Source organism: Pseudorasbora parva, chromosome 16, assembly GCF_024679245.1.
Source record: "Pseudorasbora parva isolate DD20220531a chromosome 16, ASM2467924v1, whole genome shotgun sequence".
Classification (NCBI taxonomy): Eukaryota; Metazoa; Chordata; class Actinopteri; order Cypriniformes; family Gobionidae; genus Pseudorasbora; species Pseudorasbora parva.
In genome coordinates, this window is record NC_090187.1 from 33,311,154 (window position 1) to 33,330,161 (window position 19,008).

The following is a 19,008-nucleotide window of genomic DNA, read 5'->3' on the forward strand; positions in this document are numbered from 1 at the left end:
GCTTGTTGTTTATATCAAGGTTCGATGGCTTGCCTTGACGTCATCATTCAGCGACAAGGGTTTCTTGCTATTATCCTTCTTGTCATTTCGAATATTTGCCTGGATAAATCAAATGTCATCGGGTTTGTACACATTTATTTGCATCTTGCTGGGTTCATTTGTAGCTAATACTAACGTTTAGTGTATTTGTGTTGAGAGATTTATGTATTGTTTTGGTTAAGGCAAGCTAACACGAGTAGCCAGATGGTTGTTTTTCTATAGTAATATTCGATATACAAACTTCGTCTATATTTAAACCGCATTCTCACATTCCGAAATAAATCTGTTGTCCACTTGTCTACTTGGTTATTTTAAAAGAGAGTTCGTTGTATTTGTTGTTTTGGTAACGTTAGAACATATTGGGCAGATAAGGAAATAAATAATCGTCTGTTCAATTCGAAAGCATTGTTGCACATTTGTTATGAATTAATGTTTCAATGATTATTTAAAAGTCTGCGAAATTTACCACTGATCTCACTGACAACTTAAGATAATTTGTTACAATTATGTGGCCGAATGCTTTTTTTGTTGCACACCAAGAAGTTCATATAGTTTCATGAGCATAAACATCCATTTTCATTGATATTATATAGAGTGGGATCCAAATGCATGTGAGCACTAATGAAAAAGCTTCCTGTTGCGTTCTTTCACATTACATAAAATATTTACAACATACGTATTTACCTTTTTACACCTCAAAGGTGTAACCTTTAAACCTTTATTTAAATGTTGGAACCAGTTGTCAGTGTTGTCTCAGACTTTAGGGCCCCACTTTGCATGAATAAAGGAAAGTCTATATTTTAACTGCTGTTACTGGACTCCAGCTCTCCAATTTTTTAAATTTTACTACACCTAAATATATATTCGTTGTGATGTTCATATATTTAGAGTATTCTATGAATTTAAATGAGGACATAAAATTGCATGTGTAAGGAAATTCTGTTTTAAATACAGCATGTCACACTACAGGGCAGGGTTCTCACTGCTTGACGTCATGTCATCCTCTCTTGTCTAGGGCCTTCAGCAGTGAATGAGGTCTAGAGTTGTTAAAGAGCAGCCCTCCATCTGGAGCCAGGATGGGCCAGCATCTTTCTGGCCAGGCAATGACCAGACTGCCTGAGAAACTAATCAAACATGTGGGGCTAGTGCGTGACAGCGGCTACCTTACCTATGATGAGTTCTTGGGTCGTGTGGCGGAGCTCAATGATGTGTAAGTGTGTGAGGCTTTAAGGATAAATCAATATTGTGCAGTAATCTGCTGGAGTTTGATAAGAATGTGGTATCTCATTTTTTTTTTTAAATTAATTGTTATTTTTATTATATTGAAAATTATATGTAAAACAATAAAAATTATAATATATTTAAATAATTATAATAATGATTAAAAAATAATAATTATAGTGACCTAATAATCTGCTGGTGTTTGATAAAAATGTGGCATCTCGTAAAAGCTATATATTATATTTGACATATTATAAAAATTTTGAAGAAGGTGTAAAAAAAATAATTATATTAAATTAATTATTTAAATAATAATACAAATAATAGTTAAAAAATAATGACAAATGGGGGGGGGATATATATATATATATATATATATATATATATATATATATATATATATATATATATATATATATATATATATATATATATATATATAATATATATATATTATCTGAACAATAACAGGATGTGTTTTGACAGTGGAATGACTTTATTCCACAGAACTGCTAAACTAGCCTCTGGCCAAAAGAAACACCTTTTGTTTGAAGTGCAGCCTGGATCTGATGCAACTGCTTTATGGAAGGTTGCTGTGAGAATAGTGTGTACCAAGGTGAGATCAATGAACAGATCCATATATTAATATGATTAAAATGAAGTCGAACTGTATTCTCAAATATAAAAATTAGTAATTTGCTTTGTGTGGTTAATGGATGGCAATTGTTGCTGCTGTCTCCCTCTCTTTGTGTGTGTGTGCTTCTAGATTAACAAAGAGAATGGAATGGTGGAGGCCTCCCGTATTATGAACCTGTACCAGTTTATCCAGCTCTATAAAGACATCACCAGTCAGGCTGCTGAAGTCTTGAGTACAGAGGTGGCAGCAGAGGGATCCTCTGGACCGCTGTCATCAGAAGACACCTGCCAGGCCAGCATGTGGATGGGCAGGTACTTTAGGGACTGCTTTTGTTCTGTTTGTCAAATCTGTACTTGATGTAATGATGCATAATGGATGACTCATTGTCTCACCAAGAAAAATATGCTATCCCTGTAACAGGGTTAAACAGTTGACTGATGAGGAAGAATGCTGTATCTGTATGGATGGGAAAGCAGACCTTATTCTGCCCTGTGCACACAGCTTCTGTCAGAAGTGTATTGACAAGTGGTAAGAATATATGATTCATAAGCATGAATCATTTATTGATTAGTTCTCCCAAATAAGGAATTACTTACCCTCATATTGTTCCAAACTTTTATGGCTTACTTTCTTCCGTGGAACAAAAAAGGAGAATATCTGATTCTGAATTCTGGTCAGGACTGGCTTTCAAGTCTTAAATACTGTTGTGGTTTAATTATACAAATATATATTCTGACACGCCGCATGTTTCAGAGTAAAGTACAGCATTGTGTTCGGTTTCAGAATTTTTTGATATATATATATATTAGGGGTGGGCCGTTATCGTGAGACTCATATCAGGCGATTAAAAAAAATAACGCCGTTAATCTATTCTCAAAGTTGGGAGCTGGGTCTATGCCAACGTTTCCCAACCGAGGTGCCGTCTGACAAGAGCAGGGCTGCCGAGAGCAGGGGTGCCATGCAAAAGGTGCGCTTGCACCGCGGTTCATCTCGCATCTGATGACGCATATTTAATATGGGTTGTAACTTGAAAATAATGCTTTAGGCATGTTTCTGTTGATGGATACACGTGCTGGCTTCTCAGTGATGCATTTCAACAGCGATAATAAAAGAAAAACGTGGGCAAAACGGCCTCTCTTTGTAAACTGTTCAATGCATGCGAGTGCTGCCGTATGTCCGAATGTGACCAGTCATTTCTCCGTCATCACCCGGGTATATTCGCCAAAAGACGCGAATGAGAACTCACGCGCACTGTGCGAAGATCTGTCTCTGTGCACTCTGTCCCAAAGCGCACAAACGTCTCTCAGCACGCAAATATTGAGTTATCTTTCAAGTCTTGAGCTTGAATGGACAAACTCACACAGAAAGTATGACAACATGTCCATCTTGATGAGTATCCAAGCAGACATAGTCTGTATATGCCTTAAGTGAACTGTATAGAGTCGAGAAAGACGACGCATATCCTTGCATTGGGTCTTAAAGGGGCAGTAGCCTTTACTGCTGTCTGTTAAGCAAAAGATCACTCATTGCTCTTGATTGAATAGCTTGTGTAAGTTTAATAAGGATTAATCTATAATTTAAACAGCGAAATACGCACTTATTTTACATTTGATTACTTTATTCAATTTCTATACCTAAAAACTAATGTTAGAATTACCTGAAAAACCTGAAAAGCATTGTTTATTTTATTAGTATCTTTGCTCAATAGTATTTATTTGTGTGCTGCTTGTATTTGTTATTTATTTTCTTTATTTTTATTTGACAGTAGTCCTTTTTTCCCTGAACACGGTAAATACAGAACCATACCGAAACCGTAAACCTACAACCGATATATCAACCGAACCGTGAGCAATCTGTACTGTTAACTTACACCCCTAGCATAACGTATGTGAGAGGGTAGCACGCACATTCTGAAAGCCTTCAGCAGAATTCAGATGAGCCATTTTAATCTAGATTAAAAAATTAATCTATGCCCACCTCTAATATATATATATATATATATATATTAGGGCTGTCAAAGTTAACGCGTTAATGCAAATTCATTTTAACGGCACTAAATTTATTAACGCGCGTTAACGCAGCACGCATTTTCTGTTTGATCCATGGCTTAGCCCATAGTTGGAAAAAGTGAGATAAGTCATAAACGCAAAGGATGGAGCAGCAAACATTAATAGTGAAAGAAAAGGGTTGACATTAACATTACTATTCTAAACCAAAAGTGCAGTTATTGACTACAAGCTACCATATTTTCTGTTTAACTTTTATTAGACTCCAGGTCTAAAAGAAAGAAAAGTGTTTTTTTTTTTCACTGAGCACAATCTCTGCAGTCCGATTGCGATACACTGAAGCTCACTCGCTCATATCTGAGGTAAACATTAACACCATCACCACTTACAGTACACGTGTTTTATCGAACTAAATACATTACAATCGGCTAAAACAAATGCACATGTTACTTTTCTGAACAAGAGCACTCCCGAGTCCGTGTTACTCACACTATTCACGTGAATCGCGGCACACACACACACACACACACACAAAATACCGGCAGTTCAATAGGAAACGCGGATCTCTTAAAGGGGCCAAACTATATTCCTACTCGTGGACCTCCTCCAGGTATGGTGTGGTTCTGGTGCGCTCCTAGGTCCGCATGACAGCTTTCACATGACCAATTTTTCATACAAACTGTGCCCTGTTCTGAATTATACTGCCAGTGTAAAAACTCCCTTTATATTCTTAAAATGAGAGAAATCACTGCTTATTCTGAATTTTTAAGTTTAGGCTTAAGAGACATGAACAATTTCTTTAAAAACATCTATGACTTTTGATACGTCTAGTCTTCATGTTGTATTATTGATTATTATTGAATAAGTATGGTTTCATTAATAATAAATGTACATTTGCATAAAGCTAAATGTGCTAAATAAAGCTAAAAATGTGCGATTAAATTGCGATTAATCACGAGTTAACTCACAACAATCATTTGATTAATCGCGATTAAATATTTTAACCTATTGACAGCCCTAATATATATATATACTGTTCTTAGGCTTTCCTTCCTGTGATGGGGTAGCCTAGAGAGAAGCTACGAAAGTTGAATTAAATGCTAGATACAGTTTATTATTTAACTAAAATGCTAATAATAACTGGAAAACATTTTTTTATGCATAATGTTGGACTTTAAATGATAAAAGCCTTTGCTTTACTACTTCCAGCTGCTCACTAAAAGGATTAAGAAGATAAAATATGCACTCTCACACAACCATTGTTGACAATTCATCAACAGTAGATCATAAGCAATCGCTTGCCATTAATGTGGGATAATACATAAGTCAGATGAGTTTGGAACAACATTATGACAATAAATAAAGACACAATTCATAAATGATTTTAATCCGCCATGACAAACCCTGCTCTTCTTTGTCCATCCCTCAACATAGGAGCGGTCAGAGCCGAAACTGCCCTGTCTGCCGAATTCAGGTGACTGCCGCTAATGAATCTTGGGTCATGTCAGATGCTCCCACGGAGGAAGATATAGCTGGGTACATTCTCAATCTTGCGGATGAAGCCGGGCACCCACACAGACCTTAAAATGAAGCACTGTGCCACTGTCAAACTCACTGACTCCCAATAACAGAGGACCTTCTTTAAATAGTTATTTGATAGGGTGACTATGGGTGTTTGTTGCACTATATAGTGTCATTAACTGGAGGCAATAACTGCTGAATATTTGACTTTGTAAAAAACATTTTTTTAGGTTAATGCGTCATTAAAATGCCTAATTATTTCCTAAACTGTGAACGCATGTTGGTAAATTCTAGACATGTAGCTGTAGAACATCACTCCCTCTTTGCACTTGCCGCTTTATCTTGTTTGTAAAATAATTGCACTTAATCGCGTTTGTTCCGTAAAGGCCTTGTAGTACCTGAAAAAACATCACAGTATCAGCATGTGCAACAGTTTAATAGTATTGTTGACATAATTCAGTCACACATGATTTATAATGCTGATGTGTTTATAATTTAAGGTCTAACAATAATTACAGTGATCCATTTGACATGAACTCTTAATCTCAGTTTAAGGACCAAATGTTAATTAGGGCATATTTCTGTTATATTACATTCATTATGAAAAATAATTGGGTTTTTCAAATTGATTAACTAATTAGCTTGTTTTCTTCTGCAGCATAATGAGTTTCAAATGAAACCTTAATTTTATAGGGCATCACTGACATTTTCAGTGGAGGTTGGTTACCTTTTATTGTTTTGTTTGTTTGCGGTTTGAAATCCTAGACTATTCATCTTGCACTTTTGTGTGTATGAGAGAGACTGTGAATTTGTGGGTTTTAGGAATTCACTTGTATTATAAAAGATAGGTATAGCTCAAACTTTATATACCTGTATACAGTATATACATTTGTGTGGCAGTTTAATGATTTAATCCAGTTTATAAATCTAGTTTTAAAAATGTTAATTTCTGTAATATTCTCAAAGATGTATAGAGATTTGGACTGAATGTTAGGTTTTATCAGAGAGAAAACGACATTAGTTGATGCTTCCTAGTTGTCTTTTACTTATGGACTAAATTGAGGTGTTTGATGTTCTCGGTTCCCTCTTCTTGTGTAAATCTTGAATAATAAAGTAAATTTAATATATTGTTCTAGCTAGTTTGTTTGAAGACTGTAACAGTTCTTAATACTTCCACTGGGCTGCAGTGTTGAGCAAATTATTTTTTTCTATTCATCTGGAATATGAACCATAGACAATCTCATTATGATTTTTTGACCAAATGTATTATACTTTGAGTGGTTTTCAGAAGTTGCCGAACATATGTAGCATTCAGGCATTTTTCATTGATATACAACATCCTTAAAACAGTTTAACCATCTCTGTTGGTGTACAAAATGTGCAAGTTCAAGTACAAAAGTCTATTTTCTGCCAAAAATAAAAAGCTACCCAGAATCTAATGGTTGCAAACAAACTGGTTTTATTTCCAGTTCCTGTGAATTTTTGACAAAAACATTTATCTGAACAAAAAAATACATTGTTCAAGTCAGAAACCTGAAGACTCCCTTGTTTAGAAAATTTAACTAATGTATGCTCCCTCGAAACATATTTTTCAGAAACCATGCACAATACTGAAACAATACTCTTTTTTTTTTTAAAGATTTGATATATGAAATATATCTATCACCTACAAGGCACCATGGGAAGGGACATGGCTCCACGTCTTGCTAACTGAATGATGTATTTCCATGGCTCTTTAGTGCATCACCTGTAGCAAGATAAGGTTTTATGCTGACGTCTGTTCCACTCCTGTGGACTCTACACTTTCTGTCATCCATCCTTGTTTACGGGGCCTGTGCAGCCAAAGCTTCTGACTTGGCGGCATCCACTAGGAAGCTGAGCTCGTTGCACAAGATCTCGTGACGAAAGGTTATCCGAATCTGCGCCACATTCGTCTTTTGGATGTCATTACCCTCTGGTCCATCCTGTAGATAATTCTCACCCAGAAAATGTTTCTTCTCCTGCAAAGAAAATCTAAATGACAGCTTTTTCTATACGTGAAGGCTGGTGTTAATATTATCATTGGAATGTGTTTAAATTAAGAACTGGATTTTTTTTCTAAAGGAAATATTCCAGGTTAAGTAGCAGTAAAGCCCAACCAACAGAATTTTTTACATTTAAAGTAAAAAAGCAACAATCTAACTAAAATGAGGCACTAATAGAATTAAAAAAAATTTTCAATAGGACAGCCAAACGTATGGAAGCTTGTTTCTGCCACAGAATAAAACCAAATTGCAACTCTTCTATTTACACTAAGTGAAAACAGCATATTTTCTTAGTGAAAATTGCTATTTACACTAAATGCAAATAAAAATGCAACTAGATTGTATTTACACAAAAATAACACATCGGAGCTTTATGAATCAGTGTATCGAATCAGCGGTTCGGATCGCCAAAGTCACGTGATGTCGGCAGTTTGGCTGTTTTTGACACACGATCAAAATCATGATACCCAACAAAAATATCTTAATTTGTGTTCCGAGGATGAACGGAGGTCTTACGGGTCTGCAATGGCATGAGGGTGAGTAATTAATGACAGAATTTTCATTTTTGGGTGAACTAACGTTAACCCTATACGTGGTCAATGCTGGAAAAAGACCATGTTATAAGCGAAATAATCCACTGCTAGCTGTGCGTTGAATGATTTGAATGCAATTTCGGATTCTGCTCTACTTGTGCGTCCCAATTCGCCCAACGTACTTATACTACGTCCTAAAATTATGCACTCTTTTTGTGAAGAAAAAGCATATAGGCCTACTTTGATTGTATAGCAGAAAACTATGCAAGCTTCGGGATATACTAACTTACTTTCCCATCTTTAACGGACTTAGTGCATCCCGTCACCGTTTAACTTCCCTGTCAATCATCGTCAGATTCGTCACAGTTCAAATCCTCCACATTCAGATTAATCTCCTACCGTATGGGAGAGAAATGTAGCCGCACATTGATCTGCCATTTGTTGGTCTTTAATGCAGAGACTCTCCTCATGTGTTTGCAGTTTAAATATACGGATACATTTAAAAGTTAATGTCCAAACGTGTCATTACAAAAGTCCACAATTCTACTGATATTGCCCACAACCCATTGCGAGTTGGCCGAGGATTCGATTAGAACTACAAACGCGGATTAAAAAGTGTTAAAACTACAAACATGGCGGATGTGCGAGTCCGACGGTTAAGTTAAGCATGCGGTAGTAGAGAAGTTTAGATAAAGGGGGATAACTGACTAACTGTCAGTATTTAACCTGACAAAAATATATTTATTCAGTGGTGTCCACATTATATTTCACCTGCAGTAGCATTGTGATCTGCTTTTAAATAGTCTACAAATTGCCCCGTTTACTGCAATTGTAAGTTCTTAAATGTAGCCCTTTTTATCTTTTTCTTTGTTTAGAAAATGAGGACGAGCTGAAATTATTTTAATTAATTAGTAAGTTAACTCTGAATCTGAAATTATATTTCTTTTCTTAAAGCTTAGGACATAGAGAGACAGAGTACCTGATGAGACAGACCGCTCTGAAGCACACTATTTCTGGCGATCTCACACACATCGCATGTGCTCAGTTTCCACAGTTGTGCTGCTATGGCGTACTCCTCCATCAAGGCCTCCTAAAGTACATAAACAAATCGCATCACCTCTGACTGCTTTAGACGCGTGCACTCAAAGTAGATTAATAATCAACTCATTCAGTGTCTGCAGTGTTTGTTGCTATGCGCGTCATTCATTGTAACTGCTTTCCCTGACCTTTGTGTAGTGGAACTGTAATGGGTCATCTGTGGAGAGGGACACACACAGGCCCTTCTGCAGGAACTCTCTGAGGGGATTCTTGGAATACTCCAGGAACAGGCTGTTGTTGCTGAGCGGAGACATGGCAATGGGCACCTGGGCCAAGTAAAACAGGTACTGCAGCACAGGACTCTGTATTGAGAAATTAACAAAAACAAATGTTAAACCACAAGAAAACACTACATCGATACTGGCATCTGATGATTTTAAGGTTTTGTGGTTGTTGTTGAATTACCCTATTCTTAGAGACTTAGCATTCAGGGCTCAATAATAAAGATGGCCTGTTGACAGTATTGTCAATTGGCCAGTATTGTATCGTAATTTTTGTTAGTTTTTTTTCTGGTTAACTAGTCTAGTCAACCGGACTATCTGTCTGGCTAACATAAATGAGGGTCATTTTTCTACAAAACATTGCAAGAATGATTTAGTATGTTGTCGTGTCTCTCCCTTTTTATAAAAACAGAGGACACTAAAGAAGAGTCAGGAATATTAAGTCAGGAACGGAAAACTTGCATCTCTTTAATGCTCACGTTGCACGCATACATTCTCTCTAGCGCACCTTGTCATTCCCATGACATCACATTCACATGACTCCACCCATTACTTATGTATTAATGTAACAATGCTTAATACATATGTGTGCCATCATTTTCCTGAACATGTTCATGAACAAAACATGTAGGCTTATATGAATTTATGACTCTTGGTATATCCTGTATAATTATAACTGTATTTTTGATCATCCTACAACAAATATTAAATAATGAAATGTCAAAACTATAAATTTTACAAATACAATAAAAAGTGTATAAAGATGAATCTGTAATTGCAAAAAATACTTTTTCATGCTTTTTTTGTGTGGCAGTGAACATTACCCCAAATTGGGAAAGCTAAAACAATCCCTACAGTTTGAAAGCGGTGTAAATATTTTTTTTAAATTCTGAAATAACATTGCCTGTGTTGTGTGGGGTGGTGTGATGTACACTATTTGATTTAGAGACTGACCTTCTTCAGGTTGAGTCCGTGAGAGATGTTGTCAGCTGTGAGGAAGGCTGACACCAGATGGGTGATGGATCCTGCCTCACCACAGTGAGGACGAAACTGGAAGGTATTGAGACCACATTCCCTGCAAAAAAAACCAAAAAAAAACAAATGCTATTTAACATGGCTTATGACTTCAATTATAAAGCGTTTGGCTAAATTTAAAGGTAATAGCTTATCTTGATATTAGCTTGATTTGTTATGACAATGGGTTGATCTTTATAGTGACTTACTTTCGTAGGTTGTTGAGGACCATGATGTTGGCATACATATGGAAGAGGTAATAAGTGTATGGTGGGTTTTCCTCCATGGTCCACTCTTCCGGTTTTGGACTCTTATATGTGAATAAGTGATCACTGTGTTTGGACTCATCATCCACACTGTCAAACCCTGTCACCTGCAGAAAAAGCATCCAAATCTTTTCAAAGCCACTTTTTTGCCCTATTTTTTCTTAAAGGTTGAAAATGTTTCTTTACGTGGTGAGTAATCAGGCTGTGGGGTGGGGGAGAAACTTGCATCTCTTGACTGTGTGATTTTATTTGGCATTCAAATCTTGTGACTGTTTTGTGTTTAAGCTGTTAGTGTCAGGGTTCTGTCACTTTGGTTTGTTTATTCTTGGTTTGGTGACACAGCTCTGATACTGCTATTTTCTTGTCATTGTAAGCACGCAGTTCCAAATTGGCTTGGGCCGTACGCTCTTCTGGCCATGTGAGTTGTTTAGTTTGTGGAGCACTTTGGTCCAGTTTGGTTTTGGTACTCTCTCGTTGTGTTGCATGCGGCTCATGTTGTCATGTTGTGTGAACAGGTGGCTTATGAGTGTTCTCATTACCTACGTGTTCACATCATGTTTGGTGTGAGCACATGGCATGTCATGTTTTTTTCTTTGTGCCATGTGCTGACATGTTTATTGAGTAGCCCTGCCCTTCTTGTTGTCTGATTACTGTTTCAGTTGCCCTGCCTGCTCTCCCTCGTCACCTGCCTTATTTTCTCCCTTTGTATTCTCCTTGTGTTTTCAGTCATGAGCTAGTTCATTGTCTTACATTCCTTTTGGCGCGATTCCTGATGCCATGTTGTGTACTGCCAAGTCAAGCTGACTCCTCACCTCATTCCTTACCTCAACCCTGACAGTTAATTGCACAGTGTTAAAATGTTCTATTCTTGCCTGAGTCTATTATGACTGGTCTTGCCAGCGTAACAAAACCCTGATGCACTTACATATTTCAGGAAGACGTGCATTTCTTTGTGTTTCTGAGGGTTAATGGTGGCCTGAAACAGTGGGAGGAAGATGTTCTCTAGCATCTTGGCGAAGTTGGGAACAATCTTCTTTAATCTGAAAATGTCACTAAAATCAAAGTACACAAGTCAAAAATATTTGTATTTAGAAATACTGGATATGAATTATGAGCAAGTATGATTAGCAAATTTCTAATTGAAGCAAATTTCGAACTAAGTTTGAATGGAAATGTAATATATTGCCAGGGTTGTGCCGTTCAGAACTGAATTGAGAATTTTAACTGACAAGTTCAAAAGAATGCAGAATACGTGAGTAATAAAGGGAAGGGATCTCAACCTGAAATACATCATCAATTAATTAATTAATGACTGGGTTTGGACATTACTTGGTTTTTAAGCAAAACAATGAATGATGCCATCTGAAGCTGATATTGCATCATTTTCTTTGAAGTCATGAATGATGGGTGCAAAACTAAATTCCTGAAAGGGCAACAGCCCTGTAGAGTTTAGTTCCAACCTGGCTCCAACACGCAATCCTGTAGTTCCCTTTCAAGAGATCTCACGCTGTTTCTAAAAATGTGATGCTATGTGAATGCCTCTGTGTGATTGCTTTGTGAAGCACATGTGAAGTCAGTGCAATGCCGGAATTTTACAGGCGAGTGACCAGGAAACTATAAATTATTCCTGGACCAAACAGCATTAGCTTCTGTGTCTTCAGTGAAAACTTTCTGTGAAATTGTCTGTCTATTTGGTGTTTGTCTGTCACAAGCATATACAATTCTTTGTATTAGACAGGAGTTATGTTGAAAGAATGTAGAATGGTGAACAAACAGCATTTTAAATTGTCAGGCCGTTCATCACAATAGTAAGATAAACTTGTCTGGAATGAAGGAGAAAGACAAGAGTTTTCTCATGAACCCCTCACTTTGACAACGCTGTCCTCTCAGTCATTGAGAGGTTTCAGGAGGCAAAAAAGCAGATGTTGCAGAAAGTATTGGGACACCCCACCAAATCATTGAATTCAGGTGATCCAATCACCTCCATGGCCACGGGTTGTATAAAATCAAGCACGTAGGCATGTAGACTGCTTCTACAAACATTTGTGAAAGATCGGGTCACTCTCAGGAGCTCAGTGAATTCAAGCGTGGTACCGTGATTCCAAAATTTCCATCAACAGACTCCCTTGTTGAAAGCCAAAAGAGTTGAAGCTGTTATAGTTGCAGAGGGTGAGCCAAAGGCAGACGTCCCAAAACTTTTGGCAATATAGTGTATCTACCTTGCCGCTCTCTTGGTCTCGGGTTGCTGGGTAGTAGCAGACCCAGCTGTCTACCTGCTCCTCACACCTGCCCAGGTTCAATAGGCTCCACAGTGATAGGCTCCATGCAGGCTCTGGTTATGGAACAGGAGGAAAAGGCTCTGTTATGGAAGGAGGCCATAGAACATGGTCCTTCTTCCGACAGAGAGTCCAGGTTTTACATCCAGTATTTTATTGTTCCAAAGGGGCGTTGCATCTGATTTTTTTTTTTTTTTTTAGATCTATGACAAAAATAATTTGGTGAAAAATCCTGTGTTCATAATGCTGACTTTAAAGCAAATCATGTCACAAATGAGGTCAGAGGGCTTGTTTGTCACGATCGATCTCAAGGATGCATACTACTCAGGAAGTTCTTGAGGTTCACATTCGGGAACAAAGCATACCAGTATTTGGTTCTTCAATGTGGAGGCAGCACTGGCTCCGTTGTGACTTCAGGGCATTTGTGTACTGAACTACATAGATGACTGGTTGATCTCATTTAGAACAGCGGACGGTTCGGCATCGATATGTCATTCTGGCCTCAATGAGAGAATTGGGGTTGAGACTTAATGGCATGAAGAGTGTGCTTTCACCGGCACAGAGAACCACTTTTCTAGGCATGGTGTGGGATTTGCCTATGTTGCAGGCACATCTTTCTCCTGTTTGTTGTGTTGAATTTAGTTCTCGCAGCCATGAACAAGCTAAAATTAGACCACTTACTTTCAGAGACCGTTGGGTCTGATGGCAACTGTGGGACCATTTGAGACCCCTGCAGTGGTGGCTCATGACAAAGGAGGACTTTTCCCGGAGGACTAATGCTTTTCACTTGATCATTGCCATTGTGAACACCGGACCAAACTTAGAGCAGCAGAGGGAAAATGGTGAAAATGGCTCCGTGCTTGGACCTCTCCTCTTCTCCATTTACACTACATCATTGGGACCCATCATACAGACACATGGCCTCTCATACCATTGCTATGCTGATGGAACACAGCTCTACCTCTTATTTCAACCAGATGATCCCACAGTACATGCACAAATCTCAAACTGTCTGGCGGAGCAAAATGCTTCAAATGATTCAGAATGCTCCGGAACGTCTTGTCTTCAACTAACCCAAAAGGGCTCATGTCACACCCCCTTCATCTCTCTGCATTGGCTACCACTCGCTGCCCACATCAAGTTAAAAGCTTTAACTCTTGCTTATGGATCCACCACAAGCTCAGCACCCGCAAACTTCGACTCGCTCCTACAAGTCTACACCCCCACCAGAAGCCTTCGCTCAGCTAAGGAGTGGAGGCTTGTGGTACCATTACAGAGAGGCATGAACTCCCTCTCCAGAACTTTATAATTTACCGTTCCAACCTCCATCTGCATGGCAGAATCACTTACTTCATTCAAAAGACAGGTAAAGAATCTAAAGACAGGTAAAGAATCAAAAAATAATCTCTTCCATGAGGACTGAATCTTATCATAAAAAAATTCTAACTCGTCTTCCTCTATTTTTCTCTTTTCCCTCCCTATTCTAGCTTTTGCTACTCTGAGTAATATCCAAAACTTAGTTTTTAAGGCATTTTTTTGCGTTTCTTCGCCTCTTCATGATAGAGTGCTTCCTGTACTCCTCAGTTGTAAGTCGCCTTTGATAAAACCGTCTGCTAAATGCATAAATGTAAATGTAAAATGTAACGCGCGAAATCCATCAAAAGCGTTGAATTCTCTGAAGCATCTCATCCCCTTTTCAGGAAACCAGTTGTAACCCAAGATGTATTCAAAAAAGCCTGAAGAACTTGATTATCTGGATTAGGTGTGTTTAATTAGGGTTGAAGTTAAACTATGCAGGGCAGTGGCCCTCCAGGAACCTTTCTAGGAATTATGCACCCGTCACACAGTGTTATGCTCTCTTATTTGTTTAATTTTGCAACTGTGCACATTTCTGTTTAGCCATAGTGAGAAGAGATACCTCATAAACAGTGCAGATTACTTCAGATAAACTGTAATATATTATGAAAATAATGGAATTTTATTTTGTTTATATATATATAATATATATAAATACATTTGTATATAAATAATACAAAATTGTCTTGCCCATTTGGTTGTGTTAGATTATTGAAGTTTCTGTGTTCAATTTCTCTAAATTCATATGTTAATTTACATTAGAAGAGGACTTACTAAATCCTGGGCACCTGTATCATCCATCCCATGTTAGGGGAGTACAACTTTTGCTTGATAAACCATTTGGCCAGGCTGTCCCACTCTTCAGGGGCTCGGCCGTAAATTGAGAGACGGGGTTCTGCATGCTGATATTTACTCTCCTCTAGGCCATGAGCAACCTCCTGCACAACAGAAAAATATGATTGATTGTTTCACACTTAAAATAATGGGTATACTTTGACAGTTATAGTTAATTTTATATCAGTATCAGCATGCAAGTTTATCAATTTTACCTTGATGAGACGTGCAAAATATTCTCCATTGATGTAGTTATCACTTTTCAGGTAGATATCTTGGAGCTCACTTGCACCCACTGGGTTGTATTTGGAATTAAATTTATCAAAGCGATGAAAGGTTTGTCTCCCCTGTAACAAACAATAGAGCAATTTCTTAATTGCGGCAAGATCTATTCAGCAAGAAAATGTAGCATAAAAGCATCATTTGGAACTCAAGAGTTAATCTGAAACACATACCGCGTGTACATCTAATGAGTCTACTGTGAGATCGTAAGGGTCCATTTTCAGATTGTCAAACACCTGTTTGAGGGTGAGCTTCTTTCCGTTCTTCTCCTGCACCACTCGCTCTGCTTCTGTCTTATAGGTGTCCTGGATGAACTTCAGAAGATGCTTTTGGTTCATGCAGGAAGCTGCGTGAATGTGTGTATCCACCTGAATATTCACAAATATGTATTTACGAGTGAAAAAATCTTTATGTAGTAAATAATGTAAATATTAGTGTTTTTGCCACTTTATTTTAAATACCTTTCTGACATTGTAGAAGTCTCTGTGAGAAACACCTTTCAGTTCCTTCAATTCAGCCATCTCATTCAGCATTTCATGTAGTTGGAACTTAGACATCAGGAAATTAAGCCTTCTGTGACAATAGGTCTTCCTATAAATGAGAATATTGCCACTAAACATATTTCCTTTTTTTTCTGCTGAATTCCACCTATCATTTATATTATTTAGCAACAGATGCATGTAGTGTTATACATTTGGAGTGAGAGATTGCATTGTGTTAGGTTAGGCATTGAAGTGGATGGATTTACAGAGGAGAAATAAAACATAACCAAACTCACGTTGGTCCATCTGCAATCATGGCAAGGACGTGGCTCAAGTCAATAGCAAAAGTTTCCAAGTCAGGATATGGCAAGCTTCGTGGCTGATCCAGCTTTAAAGCATCCTCATTATCATAGACATATATGATTCCATCTTTCATCCTGAGTGTGTAGTTCAGATTCTGTGGGAGGTCTTCCATACTGTAGGGATCCTCACCCTCACTTGGAGGGGGACAGATGTCTGGTACCATAGAAATAAAGCACACAGTAGTGCAGATGAATACTAATGTCATATTATATTTATGTCCTGATTTAAATAGAAACAGGACTAGATGTTTATAGGATCACTTTCCCAAAACTAATAAACACCTTACAGTCTTTGAGACAAAATAATAAGGATTTAGAACAGTAACTCATGTATTTCTCAAAGCTATTGTCATTATAGGTCTTTGAATAGTTAATGGCTGGGTAGGCATACAGTTTTTTTGTTATGCTGGTTTAAAGTCCTAATAGCAATCACTAAGTTAAATGGTCTAAATGTAAGTAAAAATATATTGTCTGCGGAAATTGTAGGACCATAAAATGTCCAACCTGCCTGTCAACGTGCATAATTCCATATAATAATACCTCAGCACACACTTCTCGCACAGACATCACACGTCATCAGCATATTTCATACCATGCAGTCACTGAGCACCACAACCGTGGAATTATATCATCTTAAAAAAACATCCCTCTGCTTTGCATCAAAATGGGCTCACATGCAAGGAAATGGCAGCAAAGAACCATTTACCGGATCATCAATTTGAGGAGAGAGGTTCAGCTGCAGTGAAGAAGGCTTTAGGACGTCCCAGGGTGTCCAGCAAGTGCTAGAACTCTCTCTTCTTGAGGAGTCAGCTGCAGAATTTTGTCACCACCAGTGCAGAGCTGGTTCAATATTGGCAGCAGGTGGATGTGAGTGAATCTGCGCAGTAAGGCAAAAATGTTTGGACAATGGCCGGGTGTTAAGAAGGGCAGCAAAGAAGCCACTTTTCTCCAAGTAAAACCTAAAGGACAGACCGGAATTCGGCAGGAATTACAAGGATTGGGCAGCAGAAGGCCGATGCAAAGTTATTTTTTCGGATGAAGCCCCCTTCCTTTTTTTAGGGACATCTGGAAAATGGATTGTCAGAAGAAGAAAAGGGTGAACCCTACTTTCACCCTATAGTCCTTTGTCGTGCCAACAGTGAAGAAGCATGAGACCATCCATGTGTGGGGTGGTTCCAAGGGGGTGTCAAACTGACGGCAAACATAATACATGACACTATACTTGCTAACAGGAATTGTATAACATAATGGCATTGAAACAAAAAATTTTTTTTTCAATTTTGTGTCAATCAACAAGATTTTTTTTTTCTTCAAGTTTGTCCCCTAGTTGTGAAAAAGGGATTCTGGATGAATAATGGGCAGGCGGCGGTGCAGGATGAGGGTGTTTTATTTAAAAGCTTATTTAAGAAGCCAAAAAAGTACCTGACACATAAAATCATTTTTAAAAAAAATCATATTCTTGAGGTTTAAATTTCTGGGGTCCAATTGGCCCCAATGGGGAAAATATTTTGGTAAATTTGAGGGTATAAAGAAAGGTTTAGTTGTATATGTTCATTATTGAAGTTTTATGAACTAATTTCGGGAAAAGCACGTTCAGACAATTATATGTGTATATAAACACAAGTGGAGCAGGCTCAGATAATTAAACCTAATTGAACACAAGAGGAGCCCTCCCCGGACATGAGGTTGGTAGTTTAACGCTGTTGTTCGTGACGCTTTGCAAACTCCGCTGTGTGTGTTCATGTGTTTTAAAGGAGGCGTCGTTTTATTGAGCACATTGAAGGGAGGGTGGGATGTAATGCTCTCAAAGCTAGTTTGCTAATGCCAGCCGCTCCGAAAATTGCCTGTACCTTTAATTTATTAATGCATGATCTGATGTCAACCATAACATACCTGGCAGCACTTCATCCTCCTCGCTCCATTTCTCATTGTTTACACTCCTTAGAAACCTGGCTGTGGTCCTGGGGAAATGATGATATGCCAGCCGGGAATATTTTTCTCTGATGAAGAGTGCTGTCAGCAGAGTTTTTGCTGCCTGCTCATAGTCCTCGACTGTTATCTGTCAGAAGTGATCAAATATGAATTAATTGAGTGAACTTTAGGAGTACAGCATAAACACTACAGTTCAAAAGTACAAAGTTGGTAAATTCTTTTGAAAGGAGTCTCTTATATTTTGTGGAAACCATAATACATGTTCAGCATTCTTTTAATAATAGAATAGCCTTTATAAATCTTTTTACATCTTTTTAAATCTTTGTAACATTATAAATGCCTTCATGTCAATTTTGATCCATTTTGTGTGTCCTTGCTGAATAAAAGTATTAACCCCTGACCCCTAACTTTTGAATATATATATTTTAAAATATACATATAAATATACATAATCATTTGTCTCCTACCCCTGCACGGTAGTTTCCACTGATGGTGACCCTCTGGAATTCTGGGATATTGTCTGCCATAGGGCCTGCTGGTGTGGAAGGGGTCAGCAGGGGTGAAATCACAGACATTGCCCAGTCTGGAGGGACAGGGATTTGCAAGGATTGGGATCGCATCAGTTTCAAACTCTGTTTCCTAAAATGGGGCATACAGAATAATAAAATACATTTACAAAACAACAAAAGCAGAGAGTACTACACAGTGTCTTTATGTGGCCACTGGTGCTCATTGGTTAACTTGAGGTAAACATCAAATTATAAAGATGAAATTCTCTAAGGTGAAAGTAAAAAGCCTTTAATTAACCAGGCTAAATCTTTAGATCGTAGGTCTACACCTTTACTTGTTTTAAATGATTTAGCCTAGTAAATTAAAGGCTTTTTACTTTCACCACCAGTGCTTT

The 19,008-nt window shown here is 37.9% G+C and overlaps 2 protein-coding genes across 2 annotated transcripts; one reads left to right on the forward strand and one right to left on the reverse strand.

The window, feature by feature from the left end:
• Positions 1-4: 4 nt before the first annotated feature.
• On the forward strand, positions 5-6,553 carry rnf141 (ring finger protein 141). The gene is made up of 6 exons (XM_067420371.1): positions 5-122; positions 1,055-1,249; positions 1,768-1,876; positions 2,027-2,208; positions 2,318-2,425; positions 5,338-6,553. Exons 2-6 carry the CDS (start codon positions 1,116-1,118, stop codon positions 5,486-5,488), a joined length of 684 nt encoding a protein of 227 aa, XP_067276472.1. The 5' UTR covers positions 5-122; positions 1,055-1,115; the 3' UTR covers positions 5,489-6,553.
• LOC137043876 (AMP deaminase 3-like) lies at positions 5,552-18,199 on the reverse strand. Its single transcript, XM_067420370.1, has 12 exons — positions 18,066-18,199; positions 16,107-16,326; positions 15,790-15,919; positions 15,502-15,696; positions 15,262-15,393; positions 14,987-15,150; positions 11,506-11,632; positions 10,524-10,687; positions 10,255-10,375; positions 9,208-9,381; positions 8,961-9,071; positions 5,552-7,424 (listed from the first exon to the last, which is right to left on the reverse strand). The coding sequence occupies exons 2-12, from the start codon at positions 16,283-16,285 to the stop codon at positions 7,248-7,250; spliced, it is 1,674 nt and encodes a 557-aa protein (XP_067276471.1). The 5' UTR covers positions 16,286-16,326; positions 18,066-18,199; the 3' UTR covers positions 5,552-7,247.
• Between the last annotated feature and the right edge of the window lie 809 nt (positions 18,200-19,008).